Source organism: Centrocercus urophasianus, unplaced genomic scaffold (genome assembly GCF_019232065.1).
Source record: "Centrocercus urophasianus isolate 14NV4802_14NV808 unplaced genomic scaffold, USGS_Curo_1.0 seq_11, whole genome shotgun sequence".
Taxonomy (NCBI): Eukaryota; Metazoa; Chordata; class Aves; order Galliformes; family Phasianidae; genus Centrocercus; species Centrocercus urophasianus.
Window position 1 is genome coordinate 33,224,897 of NW_024884253.1, and position 26,450 is coordinate 33,251,346.

Sequence of the window (26,450 nt, forward strand, 5' to 3'; positions counted from 1 at the left end):
CACCTAGGATTTAGGGCAGTTTTGTGGTCTGCCCTTGCTTGTCTGACCCTGAGTTGCTTGGAGAAGAGAAAGCTCTGGGGTGACCTGGGTGGTGGTTTTTCTGTATCTAAAGGAGGACTGTAAGAAGGAAGGGGACAGACAGGGTCTGTTGTGATAGGTCAAGAGGAAATGGTTTCCAACTAAAAGGGAGGGGATTTAGATTGGATATAAGAAAGAAGTTATTTACAGTGAGGGTGATGAGGTATTGGAACAGGTTGCCCAGAGATGTGGTAAGTGCCCTGTCTCCGGAGACACTCAAGGTCAGACTGGACGGGGCTTTGAGCAATCTGATGTTGCTTTAAGTGTTCCTGTTCAGTGCAGGGGAGTTGGGCTAGATGGTCTTCCAGTGTTCCTTCCAACTCAAACAATTCTGTGATTCTGTGATTTATTTGTATCTCTACCTCCATATTTCCTCCGACTGTCAGACTCTTCTCTCCCTATCTTGTATCTGAATGTATTAATCCCAATAGCAGGCTGGGCTGTCCCCCTCCTGCTCAGGCATACACAGAAGACATCGGGGAACCTGTCAACATAGGAAAGGTGACTGTTGGCAAAATAATGCATGAATAAATGCCAAAGGCATAGACTGTAGCCCTCACATGGAACATACCCACTTAGACTGAGACAAACAATTTGGTTTTGCAGAGCTTCCCTACATGAGAGAAAATGTTGCTATTTCACTTATGCGGGTGTTATTATAAAAATGAATATCTTATATAATGTTTGTGTGCTTATACTGATGTACTCACTCTTTGTAATGGGATTGCTTCTCACTATTCAGGTACCAAGACGAGCTTTACCAGAATAATTAAATTTAACATCTTTACCACACCTATGTGTGGTTTCCACCTGGGATAACTACAGTAGTCAAATGTGTATATATAAACAACGTGTAGATAAATAGAGAGCTTAAGTACATGCACACAGCCAAGTGTAACCTTGCCTTAGAACGCTGGGTTAGGTTTATTCTGTGAGATGATGTCTCAGTCTTGCTTATCTCAGGACAGGCAAAGCCACCGATGAGGCTGTTAGAGCTGCACCTCCAGAGTGTAAAAAAAGGGCTGTGTGTCCCAAGGAACACAACTCCCCACATCAGTCCCTGGGTTCCTTAAGTAGACATTGCAGGATTTCGCCTTTCATGTCTGAGGTGTTTCAGCTTCATTCAGTCTCAGGCTGAGTGCTTGTTACCATACCAAAGATTTTGTTTTGTCTTAACCTGCTACTATGTTTATCTGCAGTGCCTTTGGTGTAATCTGGTGTTACCAGATTTCAGTGTAAGTGCAGTGTGGGTTTTCTTATTAAAGTATTTACATCCAGTGTTTGGAAACAGAAAGAAATGCAGAGGAATTTCCTTTTGCATAAATGTTTATCATTTGAGTGCTGGTGGCAGTAATAACACAAAGGAAACTAATTGGAGTCTTTGCCAGGTTTCGTATCACAGATGGCGAAGAAACAGAAGTAGAACAAAAGTTTCCTTAATCACGGAAAATTTTATTTTGAGTTAAACTTTGCTGTCAGCTGAGGTTCAGTGCCTTCTGCGTGCTACAAAAAGATCTCCCTCTTATTGGTAATGAAGAAGGGCATATCCAGGCTGTTTGCTGGGGAATGTTTTCTCCAGAATGCTTCCTTTTTGTGTATCCCATGAAAGTATTCCTGCTATGGCAAAACCTGGTGGTTTCCTATCCTGCTAATTATTCCCTTTTATGTTTATGAAATGGCTAAGTCAGCTTCAGCTTTATGTTGCTTTTTTTGTTGTTTTCAAACTGTTTTTGCACTGACTGTGTGCAGTCTCACGGAGTGGGAGGTGGCAGTGCAGGTGAAGGCAGCTCCTGCTTGTCTTCCAGCAGTGATGTGCTGAAGTCAGGGAAGTGTGCCTGAGATCAGCAGGGGTTGGCTCCTACTGACACACAGGGGTTCCACTTCCTCTCCCTTGAGTTGATGCCTACTTTTGGATGCTTGGGTCAGAACACAGTATTTAAAAAACTTTGAAAATAGTAGATTAGACTTAATGTGAGAAGAAATACTTGACAAATTTATCTGGCAGAATTTTGTCACCTTTTGAGCTATGGATTTAGAGCCTTGTTGGAGTCAAGTATCTTTCATTTCTGTCCTTTATTCTGTCCTCTGAATTACCTCAAACACATACTCCAATATTCATCTAAAATATTTTTTTTTAAATTGCTCTCTTGAACCCAGATAGTCATTGTTGAAAAGAATATAGATTCCATCTTTGCCTTCAAGAACATCTTATCCTTCTCTGTGACAAGCTGTGAGCTTGCTAACAGCTCTCTTACCAAGTGAATTGTAGTTCACAAGATGTCATCAGCCTGTCTTTTTTACCACTTCTGCTAATTTAGGCAATATGTTAAGGTAGTTTTCTGTTGGAGAGAACATCAGGAAGGACAGATAGAAAGAAATCAGAAAAATCAATCCTCTCCTGTATTACCTTGGCTTTGTATATTGACCTTTTTCTTCAGCCTCCTTGTTGGTGTTACACAGAGTGCAAATTTTTATGACTTTTTGCTAAATTTCATTGCCCACTCTTACCTTGGAAAAGATTAGGACTGAAGATTGAAACTATTCAAGGGAAAAAATAGCAGTTGTGTTACTTAGAGGTCTTTTTTTTTTTTTTTAAGAAAAGTTTATTTTCATCAGTGCTCTTGGGTTTTCTGTATACATTCACCACCGTGCCACATTGTGATAAAAGCTAATTTCACTGCTTTTATCTTCAGCAAAAGTTAGCAAGGATTGAATAAAATGGCGTAATCAAAACCATAGTCTTCTCAAGGCTTACAAGACTCAGTTCACTGGCCTTTGAGCTCTCTTGCACTATTGACCTGGAGAGCCATTATCATATGGGCCTTGCATAATAGTGTATCCCAAGATAGGTTTTCTTAGTTTTATTTCAGCACTACTTGAAACATTGTCTGTGTAGTGTATACACCTTGGGTTCTGTTTCCAGCCAAGGTTTTGAAGATGACGCTGAAGATGACACCTACTTTAGCAGACTACCAGCTTTTCAATAATCTATGATTTACAGTGTTCTTTGCTTAAGGTACACTGCCACCTAGCAACAGTTTCTCTTCCCTCCCAGTTTTCTTGACCTACTTTGTCAGGGGTTCTGCTTTAGTTTGTACCTGGTCTGCTCTTAATTAGGATCTAGAATGCATCAATAGATGCCATGCTGGTGAATATATGGAGTGGGGAGACAAAGATATATTTAGTGGTTGTCAGAACTGCTGGCTTCAGATTTCTTTCTAACATACAGTGGTTTTCACTTTTTCAGTGATTTTTCCTTCCAGTGCTTTTGTGAAATGCCAATAATCTTTTTCTTTCTTCCTTTTTTTTTGTTTTGCTTCTTTTTCAGTTTTGCTTTCTCCTGTTCATTATTGTTTGGAAGAAATAAAAATCAAAGTGTGTGAATTAAAGGGAATCGTCGTTAGTTCTTTTTGTTACTCCAGTGCAAAATGAAACATGGAGCATCCATGTAGGGCACTTCACAGAAATGCACTTAGCTTAGAGGCAGTACTGACCAATTAACCCCTGGAGTTATCATTCAGGTTGATAGTCCTACAAGACAAATCCAAGCAAATACAGAGTGCAGAATGGATTGCTTCAAAAATTAGATTCAGGCTTACTACTATACTCAGAGAAGGAAAACCAATACTAGTTGACAAATTAGCTGAAATGTTATCTGTAAAGGAAGGGAAAAAAGGGCAAGACTTAATCCTAGTATCACAGATCCAGAGAGTGATGGAAGTTGGCAGGGACCTTGGGTCCATCTGGTCCAACCCCTCCTCTGTCAAAGACACTCAGAGCAGGGTTCCCAGGATCCCTTACAGGAGGTATTAACTGCTTTTCCCTAAAGCACAATGGTGAAAACTGCCACCTAATGCATTTTAATTGTTAGCAATACAAGTAGAAATCTCTATCCTCAGGCTACTTCAGGGCAGATGTGAGGTCCGACCCACAGAGCCTCCTGGACCTGTTAACTCCTGCAGTGAGAAGGTTTTTCAGTGGGAAGTATGGACCTGGATGTGTGCAGAACCCAAAGACCTGCTGGTTTGCCTCAGTTCCTCAGCTGCAAGCTGGAGGTCAGTGTACTCTCTTGATTTACAAATAGCATAGCCAAGTGCTTCACGTGCTCCAGTTGTGGCCAGAGAAGAATCTCTTGGCTGAAAGCTTTCTTCCATGGCGTAGCCATTCAGCATGTATCAAAGAGCTGCTGCCTCCCCGTTCCTGTTCACCTGTATGCTCAAGTACAAGTTCTAGTTACCATTTTAAGTCAGAAATGCCACATTTTGTCAAAATATTTAGCTAAGCTGTTGTGTCATGTCAGCTGCTTTAGTGTTTTGCTCAGTTATGAGAATTACTTATTTATTTATTTATCTATCTATTTATTTATTTATATTTCAGTCAAGTACTCAGTTTAAGAAATTGGGCAGGCTTGTTTTTCTTCAGGTAATGTAACTGTTCTTAGAGCTCTGCCAAATCACTTACTTAACTTAGTGCTAGGAATGCTAGGGAGTTGGGGGAAATATAGAAGCTAAAAGAAGCAGCATAAGTGCAGTGTTAATATACTATGAGAAGTTAAGGAAAATCTCACATTTAAGTTGGCAGTCTTCTTCTCTTCTATCCAAGTTTTATAGAGCTCCTTGGTAGTGGAGCCAGGACTGGAACTCATTTTCCTGACTTCTAGTTTCATGCCTTAACTTCCTGCATTTCCCTTCCAACACACTTACCATATATGACATTATAGCTGTCTGGTAAACTAACTTTTTAAGCCACGAGGCAGATTTTGAATTCTGATTTAAAACTTCAGCAGTATTCCTTTTCTTTCCCATCCATTTACTGATTCTTCTACAAGATGCGTGTAGGTTTTAAGGCTAATATCCATTTGCACGCCGTCTGGGAGAATTTTGGCTGACTGAGAGTCCCATAAAACAAAAGTTTCCTCTTTGCAAACCACATGGAGCTTGGCTGTAGATATTCAGTTCCTTTCTCCACAAACTGTTTTTAATGGTGCCAGATTCTTCTGTTTCTTCTCTTTGTTTGGCACATGTCAGGAAAAAAAATCTTGGCTCTCATATAGAACATATCTTGTTTCCTCTTAACTGCTCGTACTTTCTATTCTTAATTCAAATCAGCAAAAAAAAAAAAAAAAAATCCAATGGTTGTGCTTCCAGTGATTTAATGTTGTAGTTTCCTAAGCAATATTCTAATGTTCTGAAAGAATATTCGCTTCCATGCTGGAGGCCTGGCAGTAGGAGGTTCTAGCTGAACACAGTGGATGTGTTTCTGTTATCGGGGGGAATATTGCCTGGTGCCCTGGCAGGGTGCCCTACTGAAACCCTGTGCAGGCAGGTGAAGGAAGAACAGATGGGCATAACGAAGCTAACATGGGGCTGTTAAAATAGTGTCCTGTCAGTCACACATTTGACCCTTTCTGATGCTGCGTTGAACACCCAGATTGCAACAATGCGCTCTGCAAGGTTGTGGCCGCAGTGAGAAGTTGACAAAGCATCTCCTTGCTGTTCTGTGGCATCCCAGCATTCTATCAGAGCGAGTATGGGTATTTTTTCCACCAGCTCCTCGTATTCCTTGCTGACAGCTTTCCTCTGCACCCATGGAATTCCATCTATTCCTGATGGCCAGGAGGGGGGAGCACTGCTGAATGTGGTTGCCTGTCTAATTTCCTGTGGCTTCCCAGCAAACCAGCAAACTCATTACTAGCCTGTTCCTTCCTCATCCAAGCTCTGTGCTTTTCAGAAAGCCCATCTCCAGATATTTCCTGAGTGATCGTTATGAATTCTTACATCACTTGCCTTGAGTGGACACTTTTTGAGTGACACAGGAAAAAAAAATCACAGAAAATTGCCACACTTTGATTACCTTCTTAAGTAACTAAGTACTTAGGAAAAAAAAAAAGATGGTCTCATTTCAGTGTTGTGTGAGCATTGCAGGAATTTTGCAATTACTAGCTCTGAAAGTAATTAGCTTAAAAAGAATAGAAAAAGAAAAAAGGAGCCTGCATATTCCTTAACAAGAGAAACTACTGCTGCTGAAGCAAAGTTGACAGAAACTGCAGGGAATTTGTGATTAAAATGAAGTTCCTGAGAAGTCAGTATTTCAGTCTTTTTGTACTTTCCCTTTGTATACATGCCAGAATGGGGGTGGATTTGCCCCTTTGTCATGGTGTAGTACTTTAGTCTCTGAAGACTTTAAAGAGTCTAACGTTCTAATAGGGCTCTAAGGAAAATGATTGTAATTTCAGATACTCTCTATATTTATTCTGCTTAACCAAAGAAAGGTGCTGGCCAAAGGAAGGACAACCTCCTATATCTCATTTTGTGCTGCTCAACATTTTTGTGCACTCAACTGATGCTTCAGTAGCATTTGGTCATTGCTTCTGTGGTTGGAAAGTACTGTTTCCTGATTTCCTCTTCAGTGTTGGCATGGCCGTGTAGGTTACAATAGCACTTCTTCAGAGCTTTGGTGTAGGGTAGGTCACAGTTGTACTACTTCTTATCAGCTAGTTTTTCAATATGAGAAGCTTCAGGATTCGCATTTGGGAAGCTTCTCTGAAGCTGACTTGAATGGTGGAATTGGTAACAAGGTATAATTTTTTTCTTCAGTTGTTCAAGAATTGATCTGTGATACCTCAGATTTATACTTTATTCAGACAGAAAAAGCTTCTGTGTAAAGTTTGCTTTTGTTCTGGTATCATTAGCTGTAAAAAGTATCCAGTGGACTATGTCTTTCTTCCTTGTACCTCTTGAAAACTTCTGTTATGTGTTGGATGGAATTTTTTCAAGTATTTTAAAGATTTTTGGATGTCCTTTAGCATTCATATTATCAGCGTTGATATATGTTTTGCTTCAATTGCTAACTTCCCAGCCACAGAGCTGAGGGTGAGGCACGTCGCCAGACCCTGTACTATGGCTTTTGTATGTGATTCCTTTTGAAAAGGAGCAGCTGTGTAGCTGTGCGAGAAGTGAAAATGTCTCTCAGCTCAGGACTCATCCAAGAACTAACAGTAAAATGTGATGAACCTGCAGAATTGATATTCGGGCAAAAAAGGGAGGAAGAATGAATGTACTGGGAGGACAGGCTTATACTTGGTGCTGTTTTTGCCTCCAAAATGCATGCCTGAGATAAAGCAGTAGAACATAGTCTGTGTATCATAGTATGTGATGATGAAATATTGTGCATGATGGTATATAAAAGATGTTTGGGACCCTTCAGTAGCAGGTGCCATTACAGTGTGTGTGACTGATAAGGATTTACTTCCAGATCCTGAAGTGCAGCATGGAGGGTTCAGATCTGGGACTCCTGAGGACCCAAGGAGTGAAATTTGAAGTCTGTGACCCAGCAGCTTGCATGTAATATCCTTTAAAGCCAGGTTGAATTATCTGTCACCACTAAGGAGCAACAGAGTTGCTCACAGCAGGACCGGAGAGTTTGCCTGTGTCACTGTTCAGTGGCTTGGGAAACAGCTGCTTGCACAATGTCTGGTTTGTGGTTGAACAGACAGCTGAATTTCTGGCATTGCTGCTCCGAGATAGAAAAAATGGTAATTAAGCTTCAAGAAAAGAAATCTTGCATATGTGAAGGAGTGAATTTTTTTCTGTAAGCTGTTTAGTTTCTCGCATCCAATATAGTGAAAATGCTGCTAGATCCTACTTGGAAGAGAATTATTTCATAATCCATGGACTTCTATAGGTAGAACCACATCAGACATGATAAATTTAGAGCCTTAAAAGCCTGTTGTTATAAAGACTTCAAAATAAAGCCTTGCGTATCACTCCCATTGGCTCTACAGTGCTAAGAAGTTAAGACAGTGCTGAGAATCTGATGGACTCAAGAGATGGTTTGGGCTTCATGGTTTGGTGATCTCATTTGGAGGAGTAGGATATCCCTTTATGTTTTGCACTCAGAAAGAGACTTCAAATCAAACACAGTTATTTGGACTCATCCAGTCTCATTTTCTCCATAGTCTAGGCCACTGCCATGACTCCCTGCATCAGCTAAATTGAACTGTGTTTGAACAATATTATGTATGGGAAGATGTCCTCTTTGGTTTATTTGTCCCTCCTGATGAGTAATCCAGTGCTCACCCCACAGTTTGCACTGCCGCGTAATCCTTCTGTCCTTGCTTGAAGAATTCAGTATGATGAGTGGATGGTGTGTCCTTCTAAATAGTGAAAAGTTTTAATTAAAGAGTGAAAGAGGCCTGAGGTGGCACCAGAAACTATTTCAGGCCATGTCCTGTTCAAAGTACTGTGTAGTGCTGTTACAAAGAAATATTTTGTATTTTATGGTGATTCTTTTCTTATAGGTGCAGGCAGGTCCTCCTGTCTCGTTATCAAGTTATAATGGATTTCTGTGTATCCTTTCTCCCCACTCCAAGAGCATTTGTACCGACCACTCTACCTGTACTGCCTGCTGCTGTTCTGCGGTCTCTGCACTGAATGCTTTCTTGCTTTGGGGAAAAGCAGAAGAGCAGTTAAGTTTTCTTAACCAATGCTATAAGAAACAGAGACAATTCAGACAAGACCAGATGAACTCATGTTTCATTTTTTTAAATTTAAATACTAAGAGGTCCTGTTTGTTTTGTACACTGTTTCAATGTATCTTGTTATTAATAATACCTCTGAGACTATTGTTTAGGAGCCAAGAACATGTGTTTTACATTTTTAGAGTTCCAAATGCATGATACTCAAAAGAAATACAAGGGATAGCAACTGGAACTGTAGTGCTGTGGTTCATTTCCCCAGAGTGAAAGCTCAGTACGTTTTTCTTGTTTTGTTTTCAGCATGAATATAAGGTGCTAGTTTGGAATGTCAAATGACTTCTGTTATCAGACCATGTGAAAAAAATCCCAAACAACAGTACGCTTATAGCTGTGTATTTTCACAAAATTGGCAGTTAGGAAAGTCCTTTGGAGGTGCAGTTTTAGTGCCTTAGTAGTCATCCAAATAAAGCTGGTTCCATTCTCAGCGCAGGTTTGAGATCCGTTCTCAGCGCAGGATTGAACTGTTTGAGATGTCAGGAAGATGGAAGTTCTCAGATGGTCTGTGGTGATGGTCCAGAGTGGAGGCTGCCCTGGGATTCCCACACGTGCACAACATGGCCATCTCCCATAGTTTTTCTCAGGGAACAGGAACAAAGGCTCCGGGTGACAAAAACTCTGCTTTGGCTACCATTGATCATTTGTACCTCTGATATCCTATTTAGTCCAGCCACTCTAACCAGATGGAGCTACAGATCAAACCCTGCTGAATACTGCTTTTTACTCTTTGTGGCAAATATGGAGTCATCTCCTTAAAGGCAGTAGGGAAAGTCTTTTTATGTCCCTGGTAGTAAGCTCATTTCTCAAGACTGTAGAAAGAATAGATGAGATGCTTCGCTGCTGAGGTATGAATTGTATAAGTCAGTACAGAATCTGGTCATCCATTCCATTTTCGAAGGTTAGTCTTGTCAAAGTTGCTGCAACAAACATGTCTTTGCATGCTGAATTCCTCAGAACTGCTCTATATATGGAAAACAAGTTGAATTCTGTGGGATAAATAAGGTCCTACAGAAATTCAGCAGATAATCATTATAACCTGAATGCAGAGATTGGCTAGTGGGTAATGCTGGATTTATGTCAGTAAAGGATGATGTCTTTATCCCCTTTTCCTGTTTCAGCAGGCATTGTATTTTGTATCATTTTACCACCAGGTATTAGGGTGTTTTTCTCCTGATTTATCAATTTTTCCCTTTTACTCTTCACAAAATTCACTTCATTGAATAGGAACTGTCTTCATCAATTCCCATTGCTCTGCTCAGGGGATAAGCTAGGCTAATGAGACCCTTCTTTGTTTCATTTGAGTAGGTTTTGCTAATTGCATTTATTACACTGGAACCTGTAAGGGGATTTTCCATAGACAAAATGACAATAAAAAAATTAAGTGCTTTTGTTGATATGTCACCTGGCAATTCCTTCTGAATCCTCAACATTGCTGTCAGCAGATGTGTCTTCTTAATGTCCACTGCCTCTAATTGCCCTTTATTTCCCCTCTGATCTCCTTGAGTAGGATTTATACCCCTCAAGTGATGGGATGAAACCTGCAAACAGGCCATAATACATCTCCAATCAGAAGCAGAGAGAAAGAAAGAGAAAATAAGGACTGAAAACCTGGTCTACACATAGGAAGAAGTGAAGTTTCATATGTTTTATGAATGTTCTCAGAGAATTTGATTGCATAAATGTCAAGCCCCAAGAATAAGATGGCAGCTTTTAGTTGAGTGGACTGCCTCACTGTGTCACAGGTAGACCTGTGCTCTGTCTTTTGAAGAAAATTTACATTTATTGAACCACAGAATTTATAGTATGAATTTCTCAAGGTTTTTGCTAAATCAATGTATGCTGGGATTTTTTGGTCTAGCTTTAAACTTTGAGTTATCCTCTAGTTCCTTCTTATCTTTGACTTGGTCAAAAGTAGCTTGAAAGCTTCTTGCCATTTCTAGGACATCTGTCTTCTGTAGGACTCCTCCTTTCATCTGAGCAAGGGATTAGAGCAGTCACTGTGCTCTTCATTTATGTAATTTTGTCATTGTTGTGACACCAGCTTAATCTTCTTGACTGGCTGATCAAACTGATTTTAAACAGTTTTAGACAGAGTAAAAATTAGTGCATTTAATACTTCTCTGATTTTTCTGGCAGTTTTTCTATCATTCAGTGTAGCCTTTTCTTTGTTTACCTCAATTCCCTTTTTTTAATTTTTTTTTTAAATGTACTTATCTTTGCCCCCACAATGGGGGCCATCTACTACAGATGCCATTTTTTTTTTAACCTTTAGGTCTCTAATTCGGCTAATTTCTGAATTCCATTTTAAGGACCACGTTTTGCCAACCTGATTGTACTAGAGAGCAGAGTGGTTCATCCATCTTCTTCATTTCTCACCAAGGTGTCTGTGCTTGCAGAAGCCCTGGGGCAGTTGCAGTCATATACGGTGTCAGGGGGAACTGCCCAGGCAGCTCACCTGCTTTGAGGAACCAGTTTAATGGTGATGCTGTAGGCACAGTTGCTTGCCTGGCATTTTCTGATGGGTATGGCAGACTGCACCATGGGAAAGAGAGTAAATCCTGATGTGAATGATTTGCAGCATGATCATGCACAAGTTCTGCATCTGCTTGATCTCATCTTCACCACCTCTGAAATGTTAGGGATAATACTTGCAAGTTTCGTTGGGTTTCTTAAGAAATTCCTTTAACTTGTGATTCAGCGAATTGCTGAAGCAATTGCTGATAAAAAGCTTTTGAATAGCCTCTGATTTTAGTGGGATTTGTGCTGCTAAGCAGAGCAGAAGCTCAATTTTTTTGATTTTTTTAATTTTTTTTTTGACAGATTAGCACTTTCTTACTGAGGCAAATGTGAATTTCTGATTTGGTAGTATGATGTAAAATATACAGTAGTACTTCCTCACCTTAGTGTTACTGATTCCTGGGGAGGAAGGAAATCTGGCACTAATTTAGGCTCTAAACCAGATTTCAAAGCTCAGTTTTGGTGCAGTTAGAAGGCCTTTAAACTTCAGAATCTAGAATGCAGTTTTCATCTCCTAAAAGTCTGTAGATTATGCGACCACTTCTTGGTTGGCAACTGAAGTTATTTCAAAGTAGAGCTTCTACTTCCATAAGAATGTACATGTTGGCTAGCACTTTAAAGGGCTGGAGCCAATTTTAGGTTTACTTTCAAATAAAATTCTATGTATATTTAAATTGTATGGTTGCCATAATCCATTCTGACCACATGGCCCTGATTATGAGGCAATTTTTTTTCACATTCCTAGCACTGTGAAACAGTGACTTGTCTCTCCTAATTTTTCTTGGTTCTGGGTAGCACCAGCAGTTGTGCCTCTAGCTGAAGTTAGCACACTCACTGTCTTCTGGTCATGCAACTGCAAAACTCATCTGTTATTTTTCTGTCCATAGACTGGCAAACTTGTAGGATACGAATGTTTTTTTAAAAACAGGCTGAATTTTAATCTTCTTTCATAATTCTACTGACTTACACAAGGCAAATGAAGTCTGTTTCTGTGTTCAAAAGCGTAAGCCTTCAAAGCGTTTTTTCATTTGTATGCTATATATAAGAACACAGTTGAGGATGGCTGTCTTCTGGCTGTGGACCACATAGTATGTGAATTTTCTGCAACTGGGATGACAAACTTCATCACATAGTCACTAAAAGTGATGAAGGAGCTTTTGAGCCTTTTGAGCCACAAAGATTTTGTGACTTTATAGTATTTTTGTTTGTTTATGTTTGGATACTGAATTGCTTCTTTAACCAAATCTGTTCCAAGTTTCTGAGAAAGTTGTCACGTGAGAACTGCCCTTGGTAGCCCTCAGCTGCTCAGAACTGAATTTTCCAGAATTTCTTCATGTTGTTTTTGTGTGAGATAGTTCCTTCTAGTATGAAAAAATGTCACAGAATCACAGAATTGTAGGGGTTGGAAAGCATCTGTAGATATTATCAAGTTCAACCCCCAGCCAAAGCAGGCTCCATACAGCAGGTTGCACAGGTAAGCCAGGTTGCACAGGTGTTTTGTGGCTAATAGAAATAATGGGCTTTTTCTGAAATGTGCATGTGTTCCTTCCCACAGAAACCAGATGTGAGGGGAGAACAAAGGGAGGCCGAGAAAAATCCCAGCATGGATAAACAGTACTGAGTACCTAGGAGGTGATTCTTGTTCTGTCCACAGACATAGCCACACTGACCTTCTTTTCCTTTTTTCTTTTTTCTTTTTTTTCCTCTTCCTTTTCCTTTTTTTTTCCTCAAATCTTGGGGCATTTGCCTCACCATCTATATCGTATTTATGCAGCTATGGCCATGGAGAGACCATGTCCTTTGACTCCTTTGTTTTCCTTAGTACACCAAGTATCACTTCTCATCCGGAGTTCAACTGTAAACTGGCAATTTTTGCCTCAACTTTAAAATCATCCCTTTTTTAGCCAAGTAGTTTTTCTGAATGATTGAGGACTACAAGCAATATGGAAGATAACTGCCTGCTTATGATTGAAAAGTGGAAGCATTGGGTAGGTAGTTTAAGCAAGTATAAGCAAGTAGTAAATCCTTAAAAAACAAAGAGGTCTTTTTTTTCTTTATAAAAGTAGAGTGAAAACCTTATGAATCTTTTGACTACAAATAGATTCAAATGTTCCTACCATCTTACTGTACTAATTAATCACAATGGGTATATTCTGGGAGTTGGACTAGATGTCCTCCAGAGGCTTTTTCCAATCCCAATCATTCTGTGATTACGGATGGTTGGAGCTAAGTAATTTTCCTTTAATTCTCCTGAAGATGCTCAGATGCTCACTTTCCAGTTTCCTCTATATTCACTTAGCTGTACTGTCTGGTGTCAAAATTTGAACTTTGCTAATTTGGTACAACTTTATTGATATATGTCTTTTAAAACAGTATCAGTTGTCAGTCTACAACCTCTCTAGAAAAGAAACTCTTTATTTTTCTTTAAAACTGATTTATATTTGTGGCCATTTTCTTTAGAGTGAATTACCATTTATTATCAATTCAGATACTTGGGTATCTTTAGCTGAATCTGAAGGCTGAAACTGGGAGCAAAATCCAACTTTAGAGTCGTTTCCATTTTGATGTGTTGAAAGTAGTTGTCTGAGTTCAAGTGTGATCTTCTGAGGCTGCTTTTTTTTCCCTTTTCCTGTGGCTTTTTTTTTTTTTTTTCCCTCTTATAATGAAAAAAGTGTTAGTGGAACCGGGCTGCCATCAGCTTTTGGCTTTCCTTAGATTTGTGACTTTGTAGCCCCACAGTGGAACTGTGCTGCTGTAGCTGAATGCTTGATGTTAGGTGTGTGCTGTATGGATAGCTTGAAACCTTGTCATCTGTGGTTGAATATGCTGAGGTTTTGTTGTCCTCCCTGTGTGCTTGCAGCAATGTAGCCACATTGTGGCTCAAATCACTATTTTTTAGACAAGGCCTCATTGAAATAACAATTCTGGAGTTCATAGGAAACTTCAGCTTCAGCCAGAGCCATGTGTTGTCATCAGAAATTTTGACCTCCTCTTGCAGGCTCATTAACAAGGAGTTCAGCAAGGGGTTAGTCAGGATTTCGGATTCCTGTTCTGGGCTATCTGCCTTGTTTTCTCTCTACTGTGTGTGAGATCCTGGGACACGCAACACTCACTATGAAGCATTGCTACTCCACCCTCATGTTTGTGCCAGGAGTGCTGTGAGGATACAGCCTGCTTTCCATGTCCTTTGCACCTCTTTTGTACTGTTGAACTTCACTGACTTTGTTCAAGTTACTCATTTGCAGCAGGGAATTGAATGTTGCTTGTCTATCCCTGTAGATCAGAGAGCAGCTGTTGCATTGCCTCCATTTGCCTACAACAAGCAGCTCCCTTTCTCAGCAGTGAGCATCCTATTAAATAAGGAAGCTCTGTGCACTTGTTCTGAGTAATTAGAAGGCTGTCTGGGTAGGACTTTAGATAGGATCACTGAGACTTCCTTGTGTATGGAAAGTAAAACCTCTACATAAGCAGGAGTAACTGAAGATAGTTAACATAGTATGAGGAATACAGTCATTTCATCTTGGCTTATTTAAAGTGGTGACTGCCATAATGAATACATTTTTAAAGAAAGAAAGAATATGAAACAAAGACATTCAAGCAACTTTTTTGTAACTCCCCTAAATATACTCTACCATGCAAAAAATACCACAAAATGTTGATAAGCATCTTTTCCTCCACAAAATCGAAATAAAATTCCTTTCTCTTTTTCAACCTGGTGCTTCTGCCAGATTTGCTATGTTGGGAACATGATGTGGTGTAAAAGGCATCTGTAACCTCAGGCTCTCAAGAAAAGGCATGTTTTATACATTATTCTCATCTCTTCGATGGATACCTTCTAGGAAATGTCTTTGTTAGTTGTTCTTTTTTTCCAGTACAGACATACTGCTTCAACATGTTCTGCGCTGAAATGTCAGCGTTGTGCTGTTGTGTAGGTGGTAGTATGTATTATACACAGTTTTGAAAACCTGAATAATCAGTGGTGTGCATGACTTTGCCAGGGAAAACAAATGGCTGTGTCATTTTGATTTCGGTATATCAAGAAAATGTAACCTATAAAAGTTAATTAGCATTCTTCAGAAGGGGGTTGTTTAACTAACATCTTTGTTTCCATGTTTTCAGTTTTGTCAGAAGCTGGAGGGGAGTGCTTATTCTGCTGCTAATATATACCCATAGATTGGCAGATTATTCCGTGGAGTTTTAGCTACCATGCATCTGTCCTCCACTTCATTGAATGGGTAGGTTTTCCACTCACTTGAACATCTGCTTAGATTCACTGAAGAAGAATGTATCACAGACTTCATTAATTTTTTTACATAGTGTTTATCAATAAAGCTCCTTGAGCCTGATTTAATTATATATCAAAATGAAGTTTTTCCATTGACTTTAAAAGGAAAAAGATGTGGATAGATGATATGCTGGTGTGCAAATGGCTATTACTTAAGTGTGCTAAAGTAAGTTGTAAAAATTAGAGGACAGGCTTCTCATTCACTGACTGCTTTGACAAATTCCTTCTTGACTGAGACCTTCCCAAGGCTGAAAAATCAAAGATGAATAAAATTGTACTTCTATAATAAAAATTAAATTGTTACCTTTACAAATATTCTAGAAATGGAGGTGTGTAAGGTTTGATTCTGGAGGTTATTACTCGATATTAATTTTTACATGAAAGTATTTATGAACAAGTAGTTAGTAAAAGGATCTAATTTTCATGTTAACATGCCTGATATAGAAAAGATAATCCTTACAGACCAGACTTTCAAGCTGGCTAAGCCTGCTGAGATGCACTTGCTGGATACAGAATCCATCCTTAAATACTAAAATAAAAAGTTGAGGTTCCTGTGGACAGAAATTAAGAGTCTTGTGGATAATTTGGCCTATTTTTCATTACTCTGCAGATGTACATGTGAGACTTTATTTGAGAATTAGCTTTGATATTGTGTATAAAAGCCTGGTGTTCCTTTCATTGTCACCTTGAATGGTGGCTGGAACCCATCCAGGGACTCCAGCATTTTAACTGCCTATGAAAATGCCCAGTCCTGGGCAAGTCTTGGAGGTGGTGAAAAAATTATAAGGAGCGAAGATTTGGAAGTTTACGAAATCTGGTAGTTGCAGTGAAGGGAAATGAAGCAAATAGTGGGCTTGGTGGCAGGGAGAGAGGACTCGGGACAAAGTAAGTTGAAAAGTAATGACTGAGGGATTTTGTCTCTGAGAAGCTGCTGTTGAGGAAGATATTTCTGTGCTGCCTTTTTGTGCTTAGGCCTGTTCTGAGCACAATCTGTTCAGTTTTACAATCTCTGATTATAAATCCCAGAGCATAAGGGCATGAACATTGACCCTCGGTTTGAGGTAAGCTTTGGCATCTCACTTAACAGTGTCAGGCCAACATCCCTTTGCTGAACAAACATCTTCCAAAACAGCTCTCATCTTTCCTGGTAGCCACTTCCTTTTGTGGATCCATATCTATAACCTGGATATATCCTTTCCTAGTCATTGGCAGTTGCTATGTCTTTCTCCTCCAAGACTTGAAGCCTGTTAAGGCTCAATTTTTCACTTAAGACTTAATTGAGTTTTTACAAGCTTCAGTAAAACTTCCAGGTATTCGGTTCTGTTCTTGTGACTTGTTTTGCTGTTGTTGGACTGGAAAACGTTCCTTCTCCTAATCAGCCCCAGCCACACAGGACCCATGTGCAGCTGCTGCTATGCGTGGGTCTCACACTGCAGCTGCAGGGAAGCAGCCTCAGCTGGTATCCATGAAGGTGAGCAGTGGGCAGAGCTCCCACTACTATCACAAGATAGCAATGATGCCATCTGAGGCAGCAGTTCCTGGAAGTACTCTTGCTGCATTGACCACTTCTCACTTTTAGAGATGATGTAAGAGATTATTGGGTTAAAACCCTATCAATGTCTGAAAGCTGGAATTCAAGCCCCCCCTATTAATGTTTACCCAAATTTGCAAGCCAGTATTCTTAGTTACAAGTTCACAGTTTTCCTTCTTTTCATAATTTCCACTTTTTCTGATATGCTCGAACTCTTCCATTATTCTCAGTTCTACCAACCACATGTAAAAAAAAGACTTTTTTTTTTTACACAAATTCATTAATTAGAAAATAGAGTACTTATCACAAATAAAGGGTAGCAAATATCTTTTTTAAGGTAAAGCTATATTTTCTATTATATACATACAACATCCATTTATACTCTTACTTTTTATCAGTAAATGTTGTCCTCAGTTCTTTATTGACCCATGTTGTGTAATTTTCCAAGCTTTGATAGTTCAGCTAATAGATACCATAGTGATCTTGAAGAATTTTAAATCTCATTGCATCTCTAATATGTAGACGGCATTGTAAGAATACTCAGATTATAAACAATTTATTTTTTCCTAGTGTCTTTATCCTGTACTAAGGTAGTATATGCTGCAGTAGGAACAGTACCATATGCAAAAGCAAACTCTGTAATTTAATTTGTTTTTAAATATTGTGGAGGCTTGATGAGGAGTATAAATGACATTTCCCAAGATCTGGAACTGGTAGATATTTTTCCACTCAGAGTAGTAAGCCCATGGGGAAGGATGTGGAAAATGCCAGTGCCAGAACAAGCAGGAGGAGAATGAAACACAGCATGTGGGATGGGCTAGCACTTCTGGGCATGGACCAGCTAGTAAAGATTTGAGCAGCAACAGAGTTGAAAAATGTTGTATCACAGAATCATTAAGGTTGGAAAAGACTTCTAAGATCTAATCCAGCCGTCAGCCCCTCACCACCACACCCTCTAACTCACATCCCTCAGTGCCACATCTACGTGGTTCTATAACACCTCCAGGGACAGTGACTCCACCACCTTCCTGCACAGCCTGTTCCAATGCCTCGGCACTCTTCCGGAGAAGAAATTTTTCCTAATATCCAACCTGAACCTCCTCTGGCACAATTTGAGGCCATTGCCTCTCTTCCTATTGCTGTTACCCATGAGAAGAGGCTGACCTTCACCACTACACAACCTCATTTCAGGCAGTTGTAGAAGTGATACAGTGATACAGAAGTCACCCCTGAGCCTCATTTTCTGGAGACTGAATGACCCCAGTTCCCTCAGCTTTTCCCCAGTAGGCTTCTGCTCCAGACCCCTCCACAGCTTTGTTGTCCTTCTCTGACATGCTCCAGGGCCTCAGTGTCTTTCTTGTAGTGAGGGGCTCAAAATTGAACACAGGTCTTGAGGTGCAGCCTCCCCATTGCTGAGTACAAAGGGATGATCACCTCCCTATTCCTGCTGACTATTCACAACGCTAGGGCCACTACAAAAGTAATGCCTCCTGTTTCATTATGTTGGCTCACGATGTCAGAGGCAGATGCTGATCGTATGGCAGTAGAGGCTGAACCTTCCCATCAATATTCCATTATATTTTGTTGCTGTTTGACAGATGGCAGCAGAGGGGCAGTCTGACAAAATGGCGTCTGGCATGGAAGTTCATATGGAGCAAAGATGTATCATTAAATTTATTCATGAGGAAAAAATGGCACCTGTTGATGTTCAGTGAATGTGTATGGAGGCCAAGCGGTGGACATGATGGCACTGAGGCAGTGGGTAGTGATAAAGATCACCTCTGCTGGCACAGATTGTTAAAAATGCAGCATACAGGCTCTTGTTCATTGGTGGTGAAAATGCATAGCTAATAGTGGTGACATGTTGAAAAATAGAGTTTAATAGCTGAGAATTTGCTCTTTCAAGTGGTGCTATTGTGCTCTTTGTATTGGTTGTAGTTTCCAGGGAAATAAATAGAAGGCATTTCTTTTGGAGCAACCAAAGTAAATATTGAGTTCAGCACTCATACAATTTGTAGTTATATTTTATCTTAAATAATGATTGAAAATTGAGACAATATGTCTGTACATTAATGCTAAATGACATGAGCTTCTCTTTTAAAAGTTTTCTTGAAAAAAGCAGCAGGCTTCATCCTCCGGTGCTGAGAAAAATGCCTCCTTCTCTATTACTTCGTATACAAGTGATAAGTAACTGTAAAATGTGTCTATCTGTCAGAGATAACTGCAGGGAATTAATTCCAACAAAAAGGGTTAATATGTCATTATTGTAATGATTACAATTCTTGGAAAAAGAAGCATTTGTAAGTGAGAAAATGTGTTGTGTTTAGTTCAAGCTCTTTTTCTAAAGCATTGCATTTTCTTCTTTTCTTTTTTTCTTTCTTTCTTTCTTTTTTTTTTTGAAACTATGCTGCACTTTTGTAGTTTTTACTTTTGTATACTAGTGTGAGGACAAAAGGCATAACTTCTGTAATGATCCCCTACTGTAATACGAATTTGCAGAAATGTGCAATAGTGTCTTTATACTTGTATAGAAGTGTAACATTTATTTTTATCTACCTATATATATAATATTTAAAACTAGTCCTTTCTCTCTTGTCAGTGTGCTGTGCCATATGGTGCCGAGCAACATGCCAGATGATAAAAATATTCCTAGAACATATGATATCATCAGTCAATTCAAGAGGGGTGAAACTTCTTGACCAAAGCATTTGTGGCTTTGATACGTTTTCATGGGTGTAAACTGTATATTTTGAACTGATGAAGTATGTCCAAGAGGCCTCCTTCTATGCAAATCCTTAAATACATGATTAGAGTATTTTGTTTGTTAATAAGGTTGAAAAGAAAAAAAAATTAATTTAACAAAGGAATTCATGGCAAAGTAGGATGTTATTTTCTTAGCAAGAAATGATTTTCTTTCTTCCTTTCAATAGATATTGCTGATAGCTGCTCTGAAGTTGGATGTGTGCCATGAGGAATGGCATTTCTCCATCTCTTTTCCGCTTGTGGAGGAGACAGAATATAGTGCTTGGTCAGAGGATGTTCATAGTTAGTGCGGGCAGCTATCTGTGCTTATTGGGGAAAAGACTGTGTGTGCTCTTTCTCACACCCCTAGGAGGGAGGAGGGGAGAAGGGGGGAAGAGAGAGAGAAGAAGAAAAGAAGGCAGTATTAAGTATTATGGTTTCCATCATAGTTTTAGTTAATCTGAGGTGTCATTGCTGGGGTTTTTCTTACTTTATTTTGAGTTTGTTTCTTATTTCTGTCTGTTTGCACCAAACACTGAAAAATCTTGTATGTTTTATATTGGCACAGGGACCTGCTCTGGACAAACTTAGATGTTTCTTTAGGAAATGTCACAGGGATTTACCAATCTAGAAGAAAGACATTAAAAGTTGTGGGGAGTCCCAGTGTTGCAAGAGAACTGGCCTTTGCCGTGATGTTAGCAATGCACAAACTTTAATGTCAGAAGTACCTTATCTACCTTCCAGTTCTCTGTTCACTGCTGTCTTTGTTATTGGAAGCATATTGAGGATTACAGGATTGTCTTTGAGCTTGGACATAAAAATCCTGTTGGTTGAGCCATCAGGATCAGATCCATGGCACTCGACTCTCTTCCTGCTCAATGTATTTCAGTATGTCTGTGTTTATAGTGGAGAATCTCAGTAGTGTGAGGTCTGGCATTCCTCAGCTGGTATTTTTTAAGCTCGCCTTTACGTGTGTTTTGTAGCATTCTCATTCTGCAGTGACTGTTAGCAGATTTTGAATTCCTAAATTAATTCCTACTTCTTTTTCCATCAAATACTTGTAAGGGATCTGAGCTATTTATTTGTATTTAAAAATTGCCTTTCAGAAATTCTTGAATATCCCACCACAGAGACCTCAGTTATATGACATGGTTTATAAGGTACTGTCTGGTCTGACTGTTATAAACTAATAATTAGAGTGAATTAATTAATTGGCCTTGAATTAAAAGTGACTTTAAAATTGCAGTTAAAAATAATTTTTGCACTTTGCTTGGGCTGAGACCTCTGATGTTACAGTCCCATTAGTTCTCCAGTCATGTATTAGCTTCCTGAGTGTGGTGTGTAGTTATAATTTAAAAATATAAATTCAAAAGAAAAGAGGCTTTTGTGTGTTTTGTTCTGTTTTGCTTTAGATTTTTTTTGAAATAAAAATGCCTGCAAAGTTAAATTATGAAACATTCAACTAAGTGTAAGTACTGTCATATGTTAAGGTATACTAGTTTGCATGCTGTTGATGCAATGGAAAAAGACAAGAGTCCTAACTGCTAGTTTGTACTTTCCACCCTTTACTTGTTGTGACTGTTCTCTCTCATAGTTAATAGTCCTCCATAACAATCTCTTGCAACCCATCAGCAATTTGTTCCTACAGGTTAATACACTTACAAATGCTTTTATAACAAAATAGCCTCATCAGAAGGCAGATATATTAATGCTCTCCCTCAGATTTTTCCTTTGAAACTGAACATAATTTACCACTTTTATGGTGACCATTTAGTTTGGAGAGGAGCACTTTGCCCAACAATTCTTCACCACTCGAGTGTCTCCAGAGATGCCTCACACCATAGACATTTTAAGAACTCAGGCCCTGTATGTTTATTTGGGATTTATGTTTAACGGAGCTCTAAATGGGGTTAAGAACCCATTAGATTATATCACCTTTGGGGATTTGGGACTCTCTTCTGCAGAGATGTATTGTGCTTGCATTATCTCCTTACAGCTGTCAGTCTTTGTGCTCTCTCCTCCATCAGACTTGTTTGTGCTCAACATTGGTGAAACAGGGCATGTTTTGCCATGTAGGTGTTTGATTATATAATAACCTTCTAATTCAGATTTTGAAAATGATGCTGTTGTCCCCTACAGGCACCTGCACTCTAAGTTGAGAATTATAAGAAAAATTGAAATTAAGGACATTTTAATAACTGAAAATATATTGTCTAGTCTTACTGGTCCATCAGTGTGTTGGATTTGGTGAGAATGGCTTACTAAGGTTAAAAGGAGGACCTGAAAGCATGTAAGTCATACATAGTTCGTTTTTGTTCCTTGTTGAAGTGGTAGAGGCTCTTGGGATGAGTTCCATGCCCCACCAGCAGCAGGAGCAGATTGGCAGTGGGTCCCCTCCACAGGACCATGGCTCTAAGCCCCGTGGTCAGACCTCTACCTCCTGTCCAACCTTGTAGATCGGACAAGCAGGGGGGCTTATCCTTTGCTCAGAACTTCTTAGTAGCATCACTGAGATCTGTCAAGCTAAAGTGATCAAAATGCTGTGGAGCGGACTCAAGACAAAATCATGTTGTAAATGCAGTTCACGCTTTTCAGGAGGGCAAACACAGCTGTCTGTAATTTCAGTGCAAAAGGCTCCAGAATTATTTCTTAATAGGGTTCTTCTACCTGAAGTTATTCTTCATCACTAACTGTAGGCTGAACGAGGTAATGTGTCTGAGCAAAAGATATGGATGTGATTAAAGGCTGAAATGACCTCTGTGGATAAGGTCTTTATCTCTGAGGCACAGATACAGATTTTAAGGATGCCACCACAGAGCTGGATCCATGGGAGCAGTGATCCTGTGTCAAGGATGGGTGTTGGACATGTCAGCTGAACATTTATTAATTTTCTGTCATAATACTGTGACCTGCAGACCATCTCAATTAGTTTTTTAATCAAGAAGAAGCAACTCAATGGGAACAGAACTGCTATCTAAACAATGAGGAGCTATGAGGCTGTGTGATGCTTTGTGCAGAGACGTGGCCAGAACCTGCATATAAGGTTCAGCAGGTGCATCACAGTGCTCACACCCTGCAGCCTCAGCTGAGGCTTGCTCATTTGCAGTGGAGCCTACCAAAGTCTGCAAATCAGATGCATTTATTGTATTATTATTTTTTAGTATTTATTAAGCTTTTTATAAACTGTATCAACCTGAGGTGACCACAGGGTAAATGTTTTCACTATACTTTCCTATGTGGTGAAGAGTAACCAGAGACAATGAAGTTTAGAAGTTGTAGCAATGGAAGGAAGGAATTTGTAAGCCCTTATAACCTTGAACATTAATTCTCATGAGATCACATTTTCAAAAGGTGAAGGAATGAATAGAGGCACAAAGATATGCATGCTTGTATAGATCAACACAGTTGGCTCAGTACATAATCAAAAGCACATTTCAGCACCTAATTACCCCTTCTGAAATGTAGTTATGCAGTGTATCCGCCCACTTGCTATAAACCTGAATGAAGATATAAGCTGCATATAGGTTGTTTACATTGCAATTCTCTGCCTCTTTTAGAAAATCCAACCTTTACTCACTTAATATGAGCAGCTCACAGGATTTTAAGAATTCATCTTAACAGAAAGCAGATGGTTTCAGAAAGCTGAAATAAAGAAGGAGAATAAAAAAATGTAAGATTAGAACTAAAACGTGTAACAGAAAGTGAAAGCTACCATGATAGATTTTCTTTTTTAAAGATAGGGGATTACAACAATCAGTCTCATGTCCTGCCATCCAGAAAAGGGGAAAGTACTCAAAATGTTTTTAAAGAGATAACTTTATTTTGTTTTTATCTAGAAAGTGTTCAACAGCCAATTACAGAGCACAGATTAGCATCCTCTCTGCTTGTGAAAACCCACGTAGCCTTGCTGTGCACGGTCCCAGGATCTTGTCTCTGCACTGAGGTGCAGGAAGATATCTCCAAAGCAAGGGGATGCAAGCTTCTCCAGCGTCAGCAGGAGAGCTGTGGCCTGCTGCTCTCTTCCACCTCTGTCTGCAAAGATAAACTGGGGATTAGGGGAACCATAAGAGCGCACGTAGCAGTCCTACTGCAAAAGCTAACAGCCTGCTTTAAATTAGCAGCAAGAGTAATTTTCTCTTGCAGTACCAATATTTCTTTATTAAAATGAGAGGACAGGATTTAAATATACCATAACACTTCCACTGCTGTGTCGTGTTTCTTGGAGGACTGTGTTTTGCTATGTGTATTTGCCTCAGGGGTAACACTTTTTTATGTACATTGTGAGGCTCAATAGTCTGGCAGAGGCAGCATTTAGAACTGCTTTTCTTGATACTGTGCATCTGTCTCTGTTGTGGTGGTATCTATATCGAAGTTTATAGAAAAGAAATAGATAGTGAAGATGTCTCTGGACTCCGTTTTTCAGTGTTGCTGTAGTTTGGTTTTCCAGCAGGCTGTGATTAATGTCCGCATAAGATAGCAGGGCAACCTTTTTTGCCTGTGGCTATTCATAAGGAAAGAGTGATGAAAATTTCCCAGAGCAATTTATCTGTAAATTTATCTATCAATACTGGGAGACAGCTGCCTGTTCTTTCCACATGGATAAGTAATTATTTCAGTTGTATGCAAGAAGGATTATGTTCACTTTATTAATGATCAGAATTTGGTCAAAATAAACTTTTTTGCTATTTGAAACTCCTGTTTAGCTACAAATTGTCAGTCTTGATACAGGAACTGGAGGCAAGATGAACACATCGTATGTTATTCCTGCATAGTAATTCCACTGGTCACTACTATTATTATAGTATTTTTAATATGTTGAAAGCTCATCTTTAAACAGATGATATAAGCACAGTTGGTGTGTTTTCTCCTTTCACCTTCCTCTCTCCAGGGATTGATTCCAGGGACCAAATGCTTGTGGCATTTCTGCCTGTTCTGTGCGGTTCCAGAGTGGAGCCTCAGCTTCCCAACAGAGTTCTTCAAAGAAGGGCTCTGGGAGTTGCAGTGATAGGAGACTATTTGACTGCTCAGATAAGTGGAGAGTTGATTCTAAAAGCTCTTGCTTGATCTTGACTCATGAACAGGTGATTCTATTTTTCTTTTAAATTATCAGTTCTAGCATTTTTTCTTCTTATTCATCTATGGAAAGTTGTTGTTTGCAAACAGTTTCAGGCAGGCATTAGGCAGCAGTCTAGCAGCAGTAGCAGAAGCACCATTTCTGTATGTCTCTATAAAGGTACAGTTATTGATTTTCTTATTGGGGAAAAATATATATATATCAGCGTATTCTCTCTATATTGGTATAGCATATATAGAAATATATATTCTGGAAAGGGCAAGCTAGACACATGGCTAATTAAAAACATACAACTTCTGTTGCTTTTATTCTTCCCAGGTTATTTACATAGCATAGCTTTGGGTATACAAAGGCTGCTCTGAAAGTAATGCCACCTATTATGTTGGTCCATGGTGTCTGAGGCGGTTGTTGGTGGTATGGCAGTAGAGGCTGAACCTTCCCACCAGTATTCTGTTATATGTTGTTGCTGTGTGACAGATGGCAGCAGAGGGGCAGTCTGACAAAATGACGTCTGACGTGGAAGTGCATGTGAAGAATAGGGGTGGAACTGAATTCCTCTGTGAGGAAAAAATGGCACCCACTGATGTTCAGTGACACTTCCTGAATGTGTATGGAGACCAAACAGTGGATGTGAGCACAGTGAGGGGTGGGTGGTGCATTTCAGCATTAACAACAGCAGCAGTGTGTCTGCTCCAGTGGTGCAGATTTTGACAAACATGCAACCTCTTGTTCATTAATGGTAAAAATGCATGGCTGATGGAGGTGACTGTGTTGGAAAATAGTGTTTAGTAACTGAGAATTTGCTCTATCAAATAGTGTTATTGGGCTGTTTGTATTTGTTGTAATTTCTATGGAAATAAATAGAAGGCATTACTTCTGGAGCGACCTGCATACATCAAAAAAGAAACTTGTTTCCTTGATGGAATTTTGTGTTCCAGCTCTCTACTCATCTATCTTAGTGCTATCAATTCACCTATGTAGAATTTTGTACCTAAATCCATCTACGGTATCTGAAGCTACCCACTTGGTTCCAAATCCTGGATTAGATCCACTTTTTAGTGAATATAGGAAGTTGTAGAATTAGTACGGAAAATATAGTGTTAGTCCTACAGTAGTGAAGGGCTATGCTTGCTGAGTAACTGGGTTTTCAGTGACAAAAGCAATGGATTAATTACGGTATGTCTTCAGCTTTTTTTAGCACTTGAGTTGACCTGAGTTGTACTGAAACCACTGCTGAAATCAGCTTCAAGTTTGGAGAGACTGACCATAACGTTCTGGTTGAATTATTTGATGTTGATCTTTCTGTCTGTTTCCTTATTCTTGAAGGGAGAAGTGACCATTCAGGTCCAACCATTCTGTGTGCAATTATAAGTGTAACTGGTTCATGTTGACTGTACTCAGGCAAATTTTAAAAGCAATTAGTCCTAGCTTGTGTTGGTCCCACTTGATCCTATAGAAATGATGGTAAAATCACTCTCTGGAGTGCCACTTTTCCCTGGAGTCCAAGGGTAAAATCTATGCTGGACTGAACTCCTCATGGTATGAAGCAACTTGTGCCCTTGGATTTGCTGTGAGAGCATCAGTTCCTTTTGTTCCTGTCACTCTTCACTGTGGGTTGCAGTTGCTTGTGAGTAGCTTAAATACGAACATGTAAGTGACAGAGGACCTTCCTTGGGGTTCATCCGACCAC

General features: G+C 39.5%; 1 protein-coding gene across 3 annotated transcripts in view; it reads left to right on the forward strand.

Annotated features, from left to right (window-relative positions):
- The window catches only part of LOC122170242 (cytochrome P450 7B1), a 121,344-nt gene that overhangs the window by 2,174 nt on the left and 92,720 nt on the right, over positions 1-26,450 (forward strand). Inside the window, exon 1 of one of the 3 annotated variants that reach the window (XM_042836951.1) lies at positions 4,062-4,133. The exons of 1 other annotated variant lie outside the window; for it this stretch is intronic. In XM_042836951.1, coding sequence (XP_042692885.1) covers positions 4,075-4,133 — 59 coding nt within the window. In that variant the 5' untranslated portion in view covers positions 4,062-4,074. Of the gene's footprint in view, positions 1-4,061; positions 4,134-15,304; positions 15,364-26,450 lie in introns of those variants that run through there. One more of the 3 variants, XM_042836959.1, reaches the window with a different exon arrangement.